Source organism: Lepidochelys kempii, chromosome 3 (genome assembly GCF_965140265.1).
Source record: "Lepidochelys kempii isolate rLepKem1 chromosome 3, rLepKem1.hap2, whole genome shotgun sequence".
In the NCBI taxonomy this organism is placed as follows: domain Eukaryota; kingdom Metazoa; phylum Chordata; order Testudines; family Cheloniidae; genus Lepidochelys; species Lepidochelys kempii.
The window spans coordinates 67,092,638-67,113,053 of NC_133258.1; the positions used below are offsets into that span (position 1 = coordinate 67,092,638).

The following is a 20,416-nucleotide window of genomic DNA, read 5'->3' on the forward strand; positions in this document are numbered from 1 at the left end:
TTACTAGATGCCCAAAAAGCCAGTAAAGAAAGAAAAAAGGCTACACTAGTTTAAAATAACATCATGATATAAAGGGGGAGATGAAAGCGTGTGTGTGTAAATATAAAACAAATGGGGAAAAGGGGACTTGATAGTATAGGTTATATGCTAGGAAGCATAGAAAATAGGTAAGGGAAGCAAAAGGACTAAAAGGGAAATATGTGGCCAGCAGAGTTGAAGACAATAAAAAGGAGTTTTTAAAAGAGTATTCCTTTCATTTTTTTATACAAACAATGGAATTGGCCCATTACTACATGGACATTGTATAATTATTAACAATGCTGAAAAAGCAGAAGTGTTTATTAACTATTTCTATTCTGTATGGGGGTGGGGGAGGAAGCAGATGATGTTTTCATATCATATAATTATGATAACATATTCCCCACACCAACAGAACTAAGGATGATGATGATAGACATTTTTAAATATCCGGTCCAGGTCACTTGCATTTAGGAGTTTTAAAAGAGCTGACCTTGAGGGGTCTTGCAGCTAGTAATGTTGATTTTCAATAAGTCCCGAAACATGGGAGAAGTTCCAGAGCACTGGAAGAGAGCTAATGTTGTGCCAGTATTTTTAAAAGGGTAAATGGGATGACCTAGATAATTATAAGCCTGTCAGCCTGACTTTAATCATAGGCAAAATAATGGAATGGCTGATATGAGACCTGACTGATAAATAATTAAAGGAGGGTAATAGAATTAATGCCAGTTAACATGGGTTTACAGAAATAAGTCTGGTCAAACTAATTTGATCTATTTTAGTGACCCTACTTTAGTGACACTACATAGTTGATTGATGATGTAATAGTGTTGATGTAATATATTTAAATTTCTATAAGGCCTTTGACTTGTTCTTGCATGACATTTTAATCAATAAACTAGAAAAATACAAAATCAACATGGTTAAATTATAGGTCTTGGAATGTAATTATAAATGCAGAATCATTGTTGAGTGGCTGAGTTTCTAATGGGGTCCCCCAGGGACAGGTTTTTGGCCCTGTGCTATTCAATATTTTTATCATTTGACTTGGAGAAACACAAAATCATTTGAGAGAAAGTTCTCAGATGACACAAAGATAGGTAGAATAGTAAGTAGTGTAGAGAAGTCACAGATGCAGAGCAATCTGGACTGATTGATAAGATTGGCACTGGCAAACTGTTTCAGTAAAGCCAAATGTGTAAGGACAGGAAGGGGGAGTCTATCCTGAGAAGAAGTGATGTTGAAGAAAACTTGGGGGTCTTGGTGGATAATCTGCTGGCAAGGAGCTTCCAGTGCAACACTGTAACCAAAATGGCCAATGCAATCCTTGGATATATATAAACAGGAAAATACTGAGTAGAAGTAGAGAAGTTATATTACCTCTTTTTTGCCACTGCTGCAACCACTACTGGAATATTGTGTCCAGTTCTGGTGTCTGCAGTTCAAGAAGGATGTTGAAAAATTGGAGAGGGTTCAGAGAGCTAAAAAAATGACTAATGGGTTGGAAAATGCACCTTATAGTGAGAGACTGATTTCCCAGAGTCTATTTAGCTTATCCAAGAGAAGATGAAGAGATGACTTGATCACAGTCTAGAAGTACCTCCTTAGGGAACAGAAATCTAATATAGAGGGCTCTTCAGTCTAGTACACCCGTAACAAGAACCAATGGCTGGCAGTAGAAGCTAGATAAATTGACTAGAAATAAGGTGCAATATTTTAACAGTGAGAGTAAGTCATCATTAGAAGGATTTGCCAGTGGTTGTGGAGAAGAAACTTTGAATCAAGATTCAAGCACAGTTAATGGACTTGAAGCAGGCATTAATTCAGGGAAGTAACCCATGACCTGTGTTGTACAGGTCAGACTAGACCAGTGGTTCTCAAACTTTTGTACTGGTGACCACCCCTTTCACATAGCAAGTCTCTGAGTGCAACCACCACCACCCCCCCCCAAAAATTAAAAACACTTTTTTATATGCCCCGGACCCTCTCTAGAACACGGGATTTGGGATCCATGTGCGGTACTGCGTTAAAGCGGGGAGCGTGTTAAAATTAATTCCAATTAAAGTAATTACATTTGGGATTCATGGCTGCGACCATGTTATATGTGAATTTGCGCTATATAGATACGTGTTCTAGCGAGGGTCCAGTGTATTTAACAGAATTATAAATGTGGGAGGCAAAGTGGGGTTTGTTGTGGAGGCTGACAGCTCGCAATCTCCCATATAACCCCCAGTTTGAGAACCCCTGGACTAGACAATCACAACAGTCCCTTCTAGCATTAAACTCTGAATCTAATGTTAATGAAATTCTGGTGGTTTCATTAAAAATGTTTGGTTGATTAGACAAATTTTTAAATGTTCAAATGGTAATTGCTGTTAAGCTTTTGCCATCTCAGAAACACTCAGTGGATATAGGGAGCCACTAAATCACATGTAAATAAGCTTTAAAATAAAAATCTGTGTGCTAAAACTACTCAAGCTTTCTTCTGAATCCTTTAATTATAGAGGGAGACGGTAGCAGCCCCTATGTTTTAGTTGCCTACATTTTCCATTATAAGGATTTTTGTGTACTTTTGTTTGAGAAGCTCTATCACTTGTGTACAGCAGACCTTTAATATTCTGCAGGGTGAATCCGCTGATGCTATAGAAGTGCCTTTTCTTTGTCCCGTGAAATTCCATTGAGGTTAGGTTTAGTTGGAGAGTGTTTAAAAATATCACCATTTCCCTTCTCTGTGTCAGGAAACTTCTAGCAGCTTGCCCAAATTACAGGGCACACTTAGGCTAGGCTAATGCTGCACAACTCCCAAAGCATCAGCTTCAACACTGAGAACACCTAGAAAGCTGCCAGAGCATTTGTAACAGTATGGGAGTGAGACAGCGCGAAGTTTGGTTCCCCCTGAACTTAGAGCCCAGTTCCCTGCCACCACCTCCAGCCTCTGGTGGGCACCAGATGGGGCAGGAGCTCCTCCAAATCCGGGGGTTGAAAAGAGATACACAAATCTGACTCCACCCATAAATCCCCCCAGATTCAGCACAGGACCCCCAGCAGCCTATTTTTGCACCTGTAGGGGGCCATGTGGGGCAGGAGTGAGTGAGTGAGGAGTTGAGCTCCCCTCCGCAACCACCCTGCAGAACTAGCACATGGTGCTAGCAACCCATCTCCTCTCTGGAATAACAGCCTTCTCTTGCTGCGAGCTAATGTGGTTAGTCCTCTAGTTCAAGTGGTAGCAGTCTGTGCTGCAGTGCTAAAGGCTCAGGTTTCAAACCCTGTTGATGGTCCATGTGGTTCCAACTGTATATAATAAAAATACTTTTACCTTTGTCCTTTAAAAATAAAAACATGTTAAAATGTTGTTTAGGATATAAAGTCAGGCACATGGAACTTAGGAAAGCCAGATTTACAATTGCCCATGCAATCATAATTTGATCCCCTGGTGCAAATGCATTATGATTCAGTCTTTATTTACAAGATCATATACTATTTTTTCCAGAGCCATTGCACAGATTGGATGCCATGGGGTAACCGTGCATTATAATTCAATAAATTTCTCCCTTCTGTGGAAAGCCAGAGAGCCACAGGCAGCTGTAGGTAGGTCTTGGCAGGATACAGAGTTATAAAACAGAAGTTTGGGTGCCCAGCTGCAGCAAAATGGCAAATTCAGCTACAAAAGTTCTGAATTCCATATATCTTGGGAAAATGCCAAATGCTGCAGCTGTAGAATTGCAGAGGCCACAAGACCCTAACTGATATGAAAGGGGCAGTTATGCCTCTTCTGTTGTTTCACCCTCTCTTCACACTTGGGTGGGCATCACTGCAGTAGATCCTGTTTAGAGAGTATTGTGAGTATTCCTGTGTCAAATAGGAAAGTGAATTTGAATCCTGGTTGGCTAATGTCATGGGATTCATGCATTATATTTTTAGAATCCATGTTGTCAAGTCAGCTTTCCTTCTAGAACAGACAGTGTTTCCATTAAATGGTACAAGTAAATGGGCAGAAGAGAGGATGCAGACTCCTGAGAAATAGCTCCCTCAGGGTAGGGAAAGTAAGGAAACGGCTAAAATTTCCAGACTTAGTTGCCTTAAATAGTTGAGGCCACACCATCAACTTAGTTGCCACACCATCATCCAGGCTTCTGAATAAGTGAACTTTCAGACCCATAGTTCTTCACACTCACTCTCTCTCCCTGAAAATCTGGCTGCCCGTGTACATTCCCAAATATGGATTTGCCTTTTAGCTTTAGACATCTGCATCTTAAAATGTTGGCCTTGCATATTAAAGTTTTTTAAAATGTTGCCAAACTGTAGTATATGGATTGGGGAGGATGAGGAGATGGAGAAGGTCAAAGTTGAGTCAATTTTTATTTCTTCAGATAAGCATAATTTTGAGTTCCAGATAAGTTTTCATAAAAACCTCTTTTGCTGAAGGCCTAAAGAAAGTATTATTTAATTGGGAAATTTTGAGAAGTCATACCTTATCATACTAAGAACATACAGATGGACTAGCTAAGGAGGAAGAAGGTATAAATCTGGGAATCACTGTTGTTGAATATATTTTGTGATCGCTTTATGTTCTTCCGTCTAAACAGACACTCCTAGAATATGCAGAAAAGTGGAAGACGTCAGAAGATCCCTTGCCATTGTTGCAGGTATACACAGTGGCAATCCGAAGCTACGTGAAAGCACGACCTTACCTTACCGCTGAGTGTGAAAAAGTAGCCTTTGTGCTTGAACGCTTAGCACTGTGAGTATATTTTCAATTATTTGGATACTGTGTGTAGAATCTTCTGTAGATCACTTATTTTTAAGCCATTTGCACTGGCTACCTGATAATTTCTGGTCTGAATTTAAGAGTTGGGTTTGATCCATAGGATTTGGGACCTTGCTAGTTAGGAGACTGCTTCTCTCTCAACGCTACTCTCTCTCAGTTGTGATTGACAGAAGAACCCATTCTTAATTTGAAATAGGGAGAGTCTGTTGACCTCTAGGGCACACTGCAAGGCACATCTATTTACCCGCACTGGTGCGGGGTTGGACTTTTGAGGGAAATCTGATTTGTATATAGATGGGGAGTTTGATGTTCTGCAGATAGTTATTTGTTATAATTTCTGACAAAGCACCTGCACCCTTGAATAGATGCCCCTTTTTATTTTTTGTATACATTTAATAAATAAGTTTGGTGGGGTTTTTTTGTGGATTTTAAGCAGAATAATAGATAATGACTCTTTGTTAGACACTTGAATGACAAGTTGGGTTTAGTGGTTTTTTAATGCATTCTTAAAGCCACGTGAATTAATACTCTTATTTGACTTTCAGAAGCTGTGTTGAACTTTTACTTTGTCTGCCTCTTGAATTACCAGAAAATCAATGGGAAGAGTTTCAAGCCTTTGTACAGGTGAGAGTTTGTTTCTTCTATAAAGAAAAATACTAAGAAAAGATGGGATCCCCAGCTTCTAAAAAACAGCCTGGGAACATTGAGTCACAAGAGTTAAGATTAACTCTATGCTTGTTTCCTGTGGGAGAAAGTCATTCAGCTGGAAGTTCTTTGTGCTTTTAGGTAATTAAGTTGCCAATCACATCCTTCTGTATTAAATAGTTGATATGCCAGCTTTGTAGACAAAGTTTGTTAGGGTGAAAACAAAATGAACCTCTGCTCCCATCTTTGGAGAAATACTACAAGGGATGCTCAGAGAAGGATGTGTGTTCCTCTTAATGAGCACAGTGTTCTGTGACCTGCTGAAATGGCTATCCTTTTCTAATTGAATTTTTATAAATATTTAACCATGTTACAAGACTGCAACCTGTGAACATGTATTTTTACCAATGAATTTAAGAGTATTTTGTTATTCAAAAGGGTTACTTCATGGCGGTATGATAATGATCTTGATTATTTTAAAGGCCGCATCCCAGTTATTCAATAGGTATAGTAGTGCTAAAATCCCAATACCAAAAAAAAAAATCTTCTTTTGAAACCTATCAAAATTATACTAATGTACAAGGTGGATATTATAACATTTACTGTAATTAAACTGAAACTTTAAATAGTCTGCGTATAGGGATTAGAAATTACTTATTGTATTAAGTCTTAGAATTGACCTTTTACAAAAAGGGATACCTTTTACTTTTGAAGTTTTCTTCTTATGTTTAAAAAAAAAAAAATCTGAGTGCGTATGGTTTTATGTAGTTTGTCATTGCCATACTCGTGAAATATCTAACACTTTTCTTTAGGTGGCTCATGAAAAGTTGATGGAGAATGGTAGCTGTGAATTGCATTTTTTAGCTACGCTTACTCAAGAGAAGGGGGTGTGGAAGAATCCAGTGCTGTGCAGTATTCTTTCCCAGGAACCACTGGATGAGGATAAAGGTAAATTTGCAATGGCTTAAGAAAAAATAAGCCTCTACAATTATTTAATGAATTCACTTTCTTAGCAAATATACAAATAGTGCTACAACATTACTGCTTTGTATAGTGTTGCTATAGTTGAAGATCTTTTGTCATTTCCTTTATAAACTCTGTTGTGTGGGATTTGTAACCAGGCTTTTTTCCAATAGGGTAAAAGCAGGTACTCAGGTGGCCAAGCTGGATGTACTTACGTAAATTGTCCATATGTAAGTAAACCAAAGACACAACTATAATTTTTTTACTGCCATATGTTTAATAGAAAACTGAAACAGTTACCTCTATCTATGCTTAAGAAACCACATTTAAGAAACCACTACTAACACACTACAGATTTAAGTGATTGCAGTGATTTGAATCTTTCTTGAGAACTGGGACTCATTTGAAATACAAATGTATTTTTAAATAAACCAAAAACCTAAGCATTAGTTTGGCATTTCAGAACCCTGAACAGTTTTAAGGTAAATGGATTTTCTGGCTGCTTCTTCAGTATCTATTTTAGCTATGGTTATGCAGTAAAGTCTTCCTTTTTGCAGTTCAGACACTGGGGTAGAAAAACTCCGCTTGTTATCTGAAAATATGTGCTGTAGCTCCATTAGCTTTTGGATTTCACATTTATTGGTACAGTAATAGGTTACAGCTGTGTTATAGGTAGCACTGTGAATCCGATTTATTGAAAAGTGAATTTTATACTAATTTTTCATCTTCTTTTAAATGTTAAATGACCTGTATAACATTGGAAACGTCCACTGATGGATTCACTTGGTCTCTTTAAAATTAGACACGCTTTGTGGCAGGGATTCGAATTTTGTTCACATGGTACACCTGCTAATAACACATAGTGTTTGTATTGTTTGCGTGTTCTCTCTGACTCTCTCTTCCCCTCCCCACTCCATTATAACGTTAAAACCAGTCTATTATGTTCTCTTGTAGCCAAGACTGAGGTTCACTTTCCATTTAAGTAATTTTGTCTCCCATTCTAAAATCCTCAGAGGTTCTTTACATTTCAGATTTGCATGTGTGCTCCATGGCATTAGGAGAATTGTTGCTAAATTTGAGAATATTCATGGACGTTCTTGAGAGATTTGAACTGTTGGGGGAAAACAAATGGGATTATTGTATTTTGAAAATTCTTCTAATACTTTTTTGCCACGTGTCTCACGAATCATTTGTCTTAGAAATTTCATATGAAAGATCTTGATTAAATTTGATGCTCATACCAATTTTGAGATTGAGAGGCACGGTTGCCAGATGACTTAGATATGACAGAATGGTGAGCCTGGCTCCAGTTAATTTTTAAAAGGCTGGAGTCCTGAGCTTACTTTAAAGAAAGCCACTTGCCTTGTTTCTTCAAATGTGCAAAGCAAGTTGTAGCGAAGTTTACCGTATTGATTTATTTTTCACAAAATAAAATAACATTAAACAGTTCTCACCATGAGGTGTGGTGGCTAAGTGGTTATGGTGCCCAACTACAAACCTGAAGGCTGTGGGTTCAAGTCTCATTTGATCTCCTACTGAAACGCCACATCTAGTTCACCCAGTTGCAAAATGTAGGTATCTGATCCATCAGATTAGGACAGTCAAAGATGGTCAGATGTGATGTTGGCCACATCATTCTCTTAGGTACTGTTGGCCATGAAACTGATGTGCCTTAACAATGCAGTGTAGTTGTTTCCCAGATCTGAAGAAGAACTCTGTGTGGCTTGAAAGCTTCTCTCTCACCAACGGAAGTTGGTCCAATAAAAGATATGACTTCATCCACCTTTTCTCTCGTGTCTTAACCATGTCAGCCTGATGAGCCCTTGGCTCAAGGGGACTTTGACTACTCTCAGCAGCTGTGCTCTGACCTGATATTTGTAGTAGATTGGGGGTAATAATGCAAAAAACTAATGCAAATAAATCAGACTTCTACATTTTCTTTGGCTTTGTTTGCAACCTTTTCTTCACATGATCAAATATTACCAAGTATTTGCAGAAAGCAAATTTCAAAGTCATATATGCAGACACATAAGGAAATAGACGTTTGTGTTTTATCTGGATGTATTTCCTATGTTCATCTAGTCAGGAAACAGAAATACCCATGTACATCTTACCTGACTAATCAAAACTAATGAACACAGCTCAAATACTGGATATGAACTAAATGAAGAAACTGCTTATCAGTCCACAGAGTTGAGTGCAAAAATATTGATTCAGTCATTTAATAACAGACCTGCTATTAGCTTGTGCATACTCAGCAAGCAGTAAAATGCTAAATTAGCAAAATAAATTACTTACGATTATGAATTATTCACTTAGCTCAGTCACTCCCTCAGCTACCAGTAGCAAGATCTGCGATACTTGCTTCTAGGTTGCTCTTTTTCCACTAAAGGGCATCTGTCAGTGCAGTATTTACTCCCCTCGTATATCTGCTTTTGGCTTCAGGAGAAGCTATCACTAGAGCTATCACTATTTCTCTTACACGTGGCATAGAGGGTTATATGTGGCAACGTTTTTCTCCATGGCAGTAGCACAGCTTTGATGTCAGGAAGAAGTTATGGGGATCAAGGAAAAATGAGTATTGAATCCATTACTTCTGTAAGCAACACTACAGAATTACCTTATTGAAAGGAAACTACAGAGCTTTGGTATTTACAGTCTTCTACCATATTTTACAAATGAACAGTGGGGAGGTGACGGCCCAGTGCTTCATCAGAATGCAGCATAGTTAGCTGGGCTACAACACAAGCTCCCATAGCCCACCGGAAATCTGCTTCTTCATCCGGGCATTAGTGTCTACAAAATTCTCAAGCCCACAGCCTTCATCCTGGCCATTGTTGAATTCTGCAGCCTTTTTGACTTCTCAGATGGCTTCTCCAAGTCACCTGACACACACTCTCCAGCTTCATTGGCTTTCATAGGTTTCATACATTGATTTCTGTTACTAATCCAAGATTTGCCTTGTGGCATTTTTTTAAATCCACTGGTGCTGCTGTGGACCCTAGTAAAAGTTCACTTTGGCTCTTGCTGACTTACTACCATCTCCATTAGGTCCAGTGATCTGATCAGCAGGAGGGAGCAAAGGGAGGCTGACTTTGGAAGCCTGCTGAATAAGGGATTATGTAAAACTCCTAAATTCTGTAAAAAGAAAAGGAGGACTTGTGGCACCTTAGAGACTAACCAATTTATTTGAGCATGAGCTTTCGTGAGCTACAGCTCACTTCATCGGATGCAGGCCGTGGAAACTGCAGCAGACTTTATTTATACACAGAGAATATGAAAAAATACCTCCTCCCACCCCACTGTCCTGCTGGTAATAGCTTATCTAAAGTGATTTGTGCTGGAAATGGCCCACCTGATGATCACTTTAGATAAGCTATTACCAGCAGGACAGTGGGGTGGGAGGAGGTATTTTTTCATATTCTCTGTGTATAAATAAAGTCTGCTGCAGTTTCCATGGCCTGCATCCGATGAAGTGAGCTGTAGCTCACGAAAGCTCATGCTCAAATAAATTGGTTAGTCTCTAAGGTGCCACAAGTACTCCTTTTCTTTTTGCGAATACAGACTAACACGGCTGTTACTCTGAAACCTAAATTCTGTAAGGTTCCATAGGTTTCCCTGTCTCCCAGTACCCCACAGAATTCCTTGGTCCCTGTGACCTTGGATAGTCCACATCAGACCCATGGCTTCTGCTCACTTCTCCTTGCCCCCCATGTAAATGTTATAGTTTCATGATCTGGACTTTGTATGCTAGACTTTTTGTGTACAGTGTTATAGCCATGTTGGTCCCAGGATATTAGAGACACAAGGTTGGTGAGGTAATCTTTTATTGGAGCAACTTCTGTTGGTAAGAGAGACAAGCTTTCAAGCTTACTCAGAACTCTTCAGGTCTGGGTCAGGTCTTCAGGCTTTGGTAGTTTGTGAACCTTAATGAACAGTGGAGAGTAATTATACTTAATATTTTTCAATAAATCAAGATGTTGGTAAGCTATTTCTCATTCTGCTAAGGCATACTAGTTTTTGTGAATGAAGAGATGAACCTGTTGGCGTTGAAATTGTGCATTCAAGATTTTTGTAGCTTGTCTTGAGGCATTGGTCCTGGAGCAGAGTTAAGATTGTTATGGTACCTTAGCTAATAACTTCGGTGCATTCATTTTTATTATTATTATTATTATTATTTTAACCTCTGAATTTAATAGGTCTGTGATGTTTGGGTTTTTTGATGACTACTGTGCTCTTTTAAGATCACCCCCGCCCCTTTAAATTACTGATTGTACTCTTACCTTTAACTCCATCTTTACTGAGTTTTGTCTTGGAATATACTAATTTAATACAGGTTCAGATCTTGATCACAGAATAAGCAAAATTGAAATGCAAAATAAAGCTTAACATTATTAATTGTAGTAATATCAATATCACTTGAGTTTGAAGTGTAGTCTTAAATTTGAGACCTTCCTATATCTTCTTTCAGAGATAACAGAAAATATTCCAATATTTATGCTTGGCAGACTAGTTGAAACAGTAAACACTGCAGTTTAAAGGATTATTGGGGCCTGTAAATGGAAGAGCAAGGCCAAAAACTTGGCATTAAAATATTAAATATAGTAATTTTAATAACATATGGATTAGAGGGAAGACTCATGAGTTAGGATAGTTTTAAGTCCGAGGTCATCTTGTATTGTATTTCAGAGATAACCTAACATGTTCTAATGTTTATGCAAGGCGGACTAGCTGAAACAGTAAACGTGGCAGTTTAAAGGATTATTGGGGACCTGTGGGTGGAAAAGCAAGGATAAAAAAGAACAAATGTAATTAGTCACTGGGTCATTTGTGGGTTAGGAAGAACATGAATGTCTTTGATAAGGTACTTGAAAAATGGACATTGAAGGAGCATTTCTTCTGTTTTAAAAAGGAAATGTCCCACTGTAAGATCTAATATAAATCTTTGAATGTATATTATATATTCAGTTCTAGGTTATCATCTACAAGACATCATTCAATGCACTTTTTGATTTGATTCTACATAAAGTAAGATTGGCTTCACCCTTAAATGAGAAAATTGTATCTATTTAACTAAATTGGTTTAGAAACTAATTTAGTGAAATTGATACAACCCCCTTATGTGGACACACTTTAAACTGTAGACTGTGAATTGAAGGCTAGCAAATATTGTATCTATATTTAATGAAGGCTCTTGGGGGAGATCCGGGGAATTATAGACCAGTAAGCTTTATTTATTTATTTGTTTGTTTGTATTACTGTAGTTCCTAGGAGCCGTAGGTAGATAGCTTATCTAAAGTGATCACCAGCAGGAGAATGGGGTGGGAGGAGGTATTGTTTCATGGTCTCTGTGTATATAATGTCTTCTGCAGTTTCCACAGTATGCATCCGATGAAGTGAGCTGTAGCTCACGAAAGCTTATGCTCAAATAAATTGGTTAGTCTCTAAGGTGCCACAAGTACTCCTTTCCTCTCTCTGTAATCCCAGAAGACTTTGATAATGTTCCAGAATTTTAGAACAATAGGTAGCTGTCAAGACCATTCCTGTGAAACTGGCTTGTCAACCTTGAACCCTTCCTATTCTTAAATAACTTGCTGCAGTATGCCTGTAAACTAAAACTAAATGCTTAAAGAACTGCATCTCTGAAATGTGGTATTGTGAAAACTTACTATTGCCAAGAACATTTGCGCCAAAAAGTTACAAGACTGGGTAAAATATAATTTTGTTTATTTAAGGAGCATATGCATATGATTAATGCTACACTTTCCTAATTGTCAACTTCATACTTTAAAATACACATCCCATTTTGGAAATAAAGTGGACTGATTAAAAATTAGAGATGGGTAGAAAATAGAATATATAGATTCATTCTTAATTATGAACACTCAACCAACATTTTCATTTCCTTGAACAAGTCATTAGAGGACGTTTTAGCTAGATGACGAAGTATGTTATTGGTGGCAGAATGCTAATAGAAAATACAAGCTTTTAGTTCCAAATGCATTTCAGTTTATTAATTTTGAGAAATTCTTTAACCTCTTTGAGAATGTTTTAGATTTCCTGCCTGAAATGTAGTGAGATCAGTGACTGGTTAAATGAACAGTACAAAAGCAAGGTATTAGAAAAAATGTTTTTTCCAGTGCTCCCTATCTTTTGTGCCCTTTTACTGTTTAAATGTTACATATGAATATGATTAAATTCCATCTGTTAACTGCATAACACTTCATGAAATATTTATATGTAACGTTTTGTCTTGTTTTTCTTTAAGTGAATGAATTTTTAGTGTTTGAAGGCCCCATTCTGCTGGATATGCGTATTAAGCATCTAATGAAAGCAAAGCAACTGACTCAAGCAACTTCCCTGGCAAAGCTGTGCTCTGACCACCCAGAAATCAGCACCAAAGGCAATTTTAAGCAAACCTACCTGGTCTGTCTTTGTTCAGGATCACCAAATGAAAAGCTAATGGAGGAGGTGAGTAAACATTACTTTTAGTTTGTGATTTTTTTTCCTAAGGGAACGGCAGAATTTATGATTGCATTGGCTTTCCTATAGAAAAGAAGTCCCTTGCTTAAAAACAGTATATAAAACGTAGTATGCAACTTGGTATTTTTTTTTATTTTTTTTTAATAGAAAGAAATATGGTCGTAAGGCTAGCATACAGATTCAGTTCCAGGCTCTGCCACAGCTTTCCTGTGTGTGAATGCACAAGATACTCGAACTCTCTGTTCTTCAGTTCCCATCTGTAAAATGGGGAAAATGATAATCACTTTTTTCCATCCTTTTTCTTGTATGTTTTAATTGTAAGCTCTTCAGAGATGAGACTGTTTCTTATTGTGTTTCTGTATAATACTTAGTACAGCAGGGCTTCGATCTCAGTTAGGCCCCTCTGTTTCTCATTTATAAATTATGATAATGAAGAGGCCATGTTCGTTTTTGTAATGTATGACAGGAATATATACTTTACTCATTAGAATACCTGCAGTTACTTAATTTTTAAACTTGTATTTTCCATCCTGCTGGCCAATTTTGGTAATGGTTCTGCAGTTGTGAGTATATGTATTTTAGTAGTGTTCACTAGGCTTTAACTCACTTGAGTGAAGTGACTATTCACAAGTAAAGTCACTTGTGGAACAGTTTTACCTGGTACTTACAAGGATTACAGTAAAATGATTACATCTGGCCTCTTTTTTAAATATTATTTGTTTCAATTATCTTTGATTATATGTCATGTTAGTCTTCTGTTTCAAAATCTTTACAATTTTCTTGCATCTCTTCCTTCACATTTTCTTCTAGTCGCTTACTATTGGTTTTAAATTCCCTTTTTAAAAAAACAAAACAAAAACCGTACAAATTTATGCAAAATTCATTATAACTAGAATAATAAGTTGTAAATCTTCAGAGAAACAATTTGTATTATGACTTACTGTAAACGTCTGTCAGATAAATATTTCACAGTCGTGTTCCTTTAAAACCTTATTCCAAGTTTAACACTGGGTTATTTACAAGTTATCAAAAGTTCTTTCAGTGACCTGTCCTTTATTATAGGCATGGCTGGTTGCACCACCTATTATTAAGGTTGTCTGTGAGACCTGCTGTCTGTTACTTATATGCCAAATCTTAACCATTTGGGCTGAAATTTTCTATGCTGGGTGTCTGTCTCAGGCTGACATTTTTTGGAAGATGTTAGCCAAAACTATTCAACCATTTTCATAGGAGGTAAACATTATTAGTCTATAACCGCCAGCTTTAAATAATAAAAATACCAAAAAGAATGTAACAAATCTGCTAGGAAAACATTCAGTTGATCTACCGTCAGTAAACAGGTTATTTTGTCCCTTTTATCTTTGATTTTATGGAAGATATAGTGATACTCCTATATTAACCTTCACGTCCTTTCATGATCGATGCTCCTGTTTAAAGCAGCAATAACATCGCTGATTTTAGTAAGTTGAGTGGGATGGGGAATTTGAGTTAATAGTAAATAAATCTTTTTGTATAGCAGTCAGGCTGTAATATAAAGTTTATTAAAACAACTCATTAATTATACTATATGTATGGAAAGAGAGAGACACATTATTGTTAGTATATGTGTAGTTTTATATATAATATGAATAATGTGCTTTAAGATCTTTGGATGAATGGTACTATAGACACGTAAACATTAAGTCTTACAGTATCTTTCAGGTACATGCTTATAACCATTTTACTGGTGTACAACTTTCCTTTTACTTGTGGCAGATCCAGTATTTGACAAGCTTGTTCTATCCAGAAGCTCTTGAATTGCTTTAAGTAATTAATTGAAAAATAAAAAGTTTGAAAATGTTAAGGAAATTCCTTATTCCTACTTTCCCACAGCACCATATTATCACATGCTTGAAAAGAAAACCATTTAGTCAGTCTTCAGTGATCTTGTATTTTTCCTCTCCAGATCACAGCAGTAGATTGCAAAGATGCCCTGGAAATGATCTGTAACCTAGAGTCTGATGGAGATGAAAAAAGTGCTCTAATTTTATGTGCAGCATTTTTATCTCGTCAGCTACAGCAAGGAGAGATGTACTGTGCCTGGTGAGTTAGGATTTCTTCTTCTTTGTTTCTAAGAGTAAAACTGGATCATTTAGCACTTTAAAAATCTATTGGAAGGAGTAGGGCTTGTCAGCCTTTTCTGAAAAAGCAAAAGAAAAAGCTTAATATAAAATTAATGCTTTTCTAATAACCCATAATAATTAACATCATTACCTTACAATTCTTTGTTTCAAAAGCCATATTGTGGATCAGGCATCAGCAGATGATGTGAGTGCTGAGTCACTTCACTTGACAATAAATTAACTGTGTTACATTGTGGAAACAAATAATTTTGCATCTGTTAGGCAGGTCGTCGACGCTGTAATGAAAACTGTCTCAATTTTAGACAACAATTCTGTTGTCTGGAAGAGCACTTTTCACATAAGTCACCTACTTCTTTCTGCCTATATTAAAAAATGCAGTATTCATTTCATGTGAAAACCTTCCAGCAAGATCTCTCCACAGTCGGATTGAAGCCACATGCTAGTTTAGCAGCATTTGGTAGTTAAAACAAGTTTTCACTGGGCATCCAGGGCAACGGGCAGGTCTCATTGGGAGGCAGCTGACCCTCTAGAACTTTAACTTTAGTCTGGTAAAATTGGTAATTTTTCTGGTTTGGTCCCAGTCCTCCTCCGGGATTTGCTAGTGCTGACTCCTATATCTATGTGACGTATCATTTGAAAATAATGGGACATGGAAGAGCGCAGGGCTTTGCAGTAACGGATCCTGCTGTAGGCTTGGGGCCAATCTTTGTATATCATTCCACTGGTTATCTAAAACACTCTTGCCATTTACACCTTCAGATTTGATGTTTTCTACTTTATTTTGTTATGAAGAAGCAGTCTGGCCTCCATATTTTTACTTAGATTGTTACGCTTACACTTTTAATTAACTTTATAATGCTAGCTTTCAGAGTAATTGAATATAATAAAGAAATAATGTGTACATAAAGTCTATGCATTAACATAGAATCATGAATATGTAGGGCTGGAAGGGACCGCAAGAGGTCATCTAGTCCATCCACCCATGCCGAGGCAGGATTAGATATACCTAAACCATCCCGACAGGTATTTGTCTAACTTGTTCTTAAAAACCTCCTTTGGCAACCTGTTCCATTACTTAACTACCATTATAGTTAGAAAGTTTTTCCTAATATCTAACCAAAATCTCCCTTGCTGCAGATTAGGCCCATTATTTCTTGTCCGACGTTCAGTGGACATGGAGAGCAATTGATCACACTTTTCTTTATAACAGCCGTTAACATATTTGAAGACTTAACCAGGTTCCCTCTGTCATCTTTTCTCAAGACTAAACATAGGTTAAAAAACCAGGGTTTCTTCATAGTTCAGGTTTTCTAAACCTTTTATCATTTTGGTTGTTCTCCTCTGGACTCTCTCCAGTTTGTCAACATCTTTCTTCAAATGTGGCACCCAAAACTGGACACAGTTTTCCTGCTGAGGCCTCACCAGTGTTAAGTAGAGCAGAGCAATTACCTCCTGTGTCTTACATCTGATACTCCTATTAATACACCCCAGAACAGATGAACCATGATCTTCTATAAAAGAAAGTATGAATTGTTAGGTTTTTTTAGAGAGGCAGCATAAATCCTGTTTCCATCCTTCATAGTTTTTTAAAAGAACTCCAAATTGATCAAATATAGTGGTTGTGTTAGTGCTGCCATTTATATTTTATTCTGTCTTTTAAAACTCTCTATTTCCAGGGAATTGACTCTCTTCTGGAGCAAACTGCAGCAAAGGGTAGAGCCTTCTGTACAAGTGTATCTAGAGAGGTGTCGTCAACTTTCGGTGTTAACTAAGACGGTTTATCATATATTCTTCCTGATTAAAGTAATTAATTCAGAGGTAAGGATACTCTAGAAGATGAATTTTCATGGCCTTTTGAATGGAACATCAGATCAGGATTTGAAAATTTTCTGGATATCTGTTCGGAAGTACATTAAACCTTCGAGACCTAAGCCTTGCCTACTTATGCAAGTTGTGCTGATTTAAGTAAATCGGTTTATAAACTGATGCAATTACATCACTGCATCCCCCTTTTGGTAGACTTTCTTAAATCATTTGGTAAGGAATTCACTTAAGATGAAGCAATGTAAGACACTCTTAAATTTACTTAAGAATGTCCACACAAAGGGTTGCAGTAACTAAACTGATTAAATTTATTACAACTTTTCATTGGAGACATGAGGGGGAATAGATGTTGCAACTCAGCAGCTGGGAGACAGGAGAGCTATAGCTGAGGGATAGTCTCCTGTAACATTATTCTACGCTCCAAATAGCTTGACAAGTTACTTTAGTGAAGAGAGGAATGTAATGACCTGATATTCTTTATGCTTCAAATATTAATGAAAATAAAATGGGAAAGAAAAAGATTTGAGGAGGAAAATTTGAGACTTTCTCTTAATGTTTTAAACAAGCTGGAAAAGGCAAAAAACAACTTTGTTGTTGCTTTATGATTCACCATTAAGGGTATGATTTTTGCTTTGAGGGGTAAGTTATGACTTGACTTTGAAGTATTTTACTTTTTATGGATTTAGAACTGATTCTGTATCCTAAACTCAATCTGTGTATCTCAGTTAATCTTGTATGTAGGGTCACCCATTGCTCCAAGTCTCCCCAACATCTTGCTTGTATTATTTAATGTTAATCACTTTAAGTCTTGTCTTCCCTTGAGTTGTTTGTTCTGTAGGCTTTGGATCCATAGATAATTGTTTTAAGAGGAAAAACAAGTTGTTTTCGGTTAGTATATCCGGTGGGACTATACTCACTTGTCCTCCACTTCTTCCTTCATTTGAGTTAATTTACTTTTTAAATTTGGATTGAGTAGAAACAACTGGTTGCATGAAGAGTTGTGGTCCAGACCTTGAGCCATGTGCATTATATGCCTAATGGTTTTCTTAAAAACAGGAAGTCTTCACTGAAGGAGCTATGAATCATTCTCCCTGATAGTAGAAATTTAAGACTTAGGAATAGGACTGTTTATTCATAAATACTATAGCTTTTCTTCTCATTTACACTCTTTGGCAGTGTAGAGGGACCTTAAAGTGAATATAAATGTAACAGAATTATACAAATGTGGGGCTGGAAGAGACCTTGAGAAATCATCAAGTCCAGCCCCTGTGCTGAGGAAGGAGTAAGTAAACCTAAACCATCCCTGACAAGTGTTTATCCAGCCTGTTCTTAAAAACCTCAAATGCTGGGGATTCCACAGCATCTCTTGGAAGCCTATTCCAGAGCTTAATTAGCCTGATGGTTAGAAAGTTTCTAATAGCTAACCTAAATCTCCCTTGCTGCAAATTAAGCCTATTACTATTACTTGTCCTACCTTCAGTGGATATGGAGAACAATTGATCATCATCCTCTTTATCACAGCCCTTAACATATTTGAAGACTGTTATCAGGTCCCTCCTGAGTCTTCTTTTCTCAAGACTAAACATGCCGAGTTTTTTTTAAACATTTCCTCGTAAGTCAGATTTTCTAAATCTTTTGTCATTTTTGTTGCTCTCCTTTGGACCCTCTCTAGTTTGTCCACATCTTTCCTAAAGTTTGGCTCCCAGAACTGGACACAGTACTCCAGCTAAGGCCTCACCAGTGCCAAGTTGAGCAGGACAATTACCTCTTGTGTCTTGCATATAACACTCCTATTAATACACCCTAGAACGATATTAGCCTTTTTTGCAATTACATCATATTGTTGACGCATATTCAATTTGTGATCCACTATAACCTCCAGATCCTTCTCAGCAGTATAACTACCTAGTCAGTTATTCCCCGTTTTGTGGTTGTGCATGGGATTTTTCGTTCAAGTGAAGTACTTTGCCCCAGGCTATTGAATTTCTTGTTGAACTCAGACCAATTCTTCAATTTGTCAGTTTTGTTTTTAATTCTAATCCTTTCCTCCAAAGTACTAGCACGCCTCCCCAGGTTGGTGTCATCTACAAATTTCCACTCCATTATCCAAGTCATTAATGTAAATATTGGATAGTACTGGACCCAAAACTGATGCCTGCAGGGCCCCACTACATATGCCCTTCCATATTTCATAAGTTCTCAAAGATAATTGCTAATGGTTCAGATTGTTTCAGCTATTTTCTTAAGTTCCCTAGGATGAATTTCATGACTTGAATACCTCTAACTTACCTAAATATTCTGTAACTTGTTCTTTCCCACTTTTGGCTTGCATTCCTTTTCCCTTGTTGTTCATATTAATTGTGTTGAGAATTTGGTCAACATTAACCTTTTCAGTGAAGATTGAAGAAAATAGGCCTTAAACACCTCAGCTTTCCTGATGTTATCAGTTATTAGCTCTCCTTCCTTGCGAAGTAGAAGACTTACACTTTCCTTCGTCTTTCTTTTCCTCCTAATGTATTTGAAGAACCTCTTCTAATTGCCTTTTATGTCCCTTGCTAGGTGTAACTCATTTTGGTCCTTCACTTTTTTGATTTTGTCCCTACATGCTTGTTCCTTTCTTTGGCACTCCTCCTTAGCAATTTGTCCATGTTTTATAGGATTCCTTTTTGATTCAGCAGTCACTAAAGAGATCCTGATGGAGCCATGTTGGCCTCTTACTGTTTTTCCTTTGCATTAAGATAGTTTGCAGTTGTGCCTTTAATAATATCTCCTTGAGAAACACCCAGCTCTCCTGAACTCCTTTATCCCTTAGATTTTCTTCCCATGGGACCTTATGTACCAGTTCTCTTAGTTTGTCTGTTTTTTTTTGTTTTTGTTTTTTTGCCATTGTGCTCTCCACTCCTTCCTTTCCTTAGAACCATGGTCACTTTCACCCAGATTACCTTCCACCTTCACAACAGGTTTTTCTGTGTTGGTCAGAATCAAGTATAAAATGACTGTCCTCCAGTTAAATCCTCCACTTTCTGAAACATAAAGTTGCCCCCAATACTTTGCAATAACTTTTATTGGAAATGTTGTGTTTGCTGTATTACTTTTCCAACAGTTGTCCAGGTAGTTAAAATCCCCCATTACTACCCAGTCTTGTGCTTTGGATATTTGTGGTCTTTGTTCAAGAAATGCCTCATCCACCTTCTCTTTCTAATTTGGTAGTTTATAGTAGATCCCTACCAGGATGTCAGCCTTAATTTTTACCCATTTTATCTTTAGCCAGAGACTTTCAACTGGTCTGCCACTCACCTGATTCTCTCTCTCTCTCTCTCTCCCCCAACAAGTGTATACATTCTTGATATATAATGCAGCACCTCTTCCCTTTTTACCCTGCCTGTCCTTGAATAAGCTATACCCCTCTATACCAATAGTCTAGTCATGAGACTTATCCCACCAAATCTCTGCCAGGGTGGTGTAAAGTGGCCTTAGTGTAAATGAGAATCAGGGTCCACTTTTCTAGAAAAAATTACCCACAGATGACCTTTTAGACACTTAGGTGAAACACTTAACTAATATATTAAATATATATATGAAAAATATATTA

At 37.3% G+C, this 20,416-nt stretch overlaps 1 protein-coding gene across 4 annotated transcripts in view; it reads left to right on the forward strand.

Moving 5' to 3' along the window:
* Positions 1 to 20,416, forward strand: part of ZNF292 (zinc finger protein 292) — a 60,692-nt gene that overhangs the window by 31,412 nt on the left and 8,864 nt on the right. Inside the window, exons 2-7 of one of the 4 annotated variants that reach the window (XM_073336614.1) lie at positions 4,605 to 4,759; positions 5,332 to 5,410; positions 6,244 to 6,379; positions 12,663 to 12,865; positions 14,823 to 14,959; positions 16,677 to 16,818. In XM_073336614.1, coding sequence (XP_073192715.1) covers positions 4,605 to 4,759; positions 5,332 to 5,410; positions 6,244 to 6,379; positions 12,663 to 12,865; positions 14,823 to 14,959; positions 16,677 to 16,818 — 852 coding nt within the window. Of the gene's footprint in view, positions 1 to 4,604; positions 4,760 to 5,331; positions 5,411 to 6,243; positions 6,380 to 6,474; positions 6,625 to 11,362; positions 11,423 to 12,662; positions 12,866 to 14,822; positions 14,960 to 16,676; positions 16,819 to 20,416 lie in introns of those variants that run through there. The other 3 variants (XM_073336616.1, XM_073336615.1, XM_073336617.1) reach the window with 3 other exon arrangements.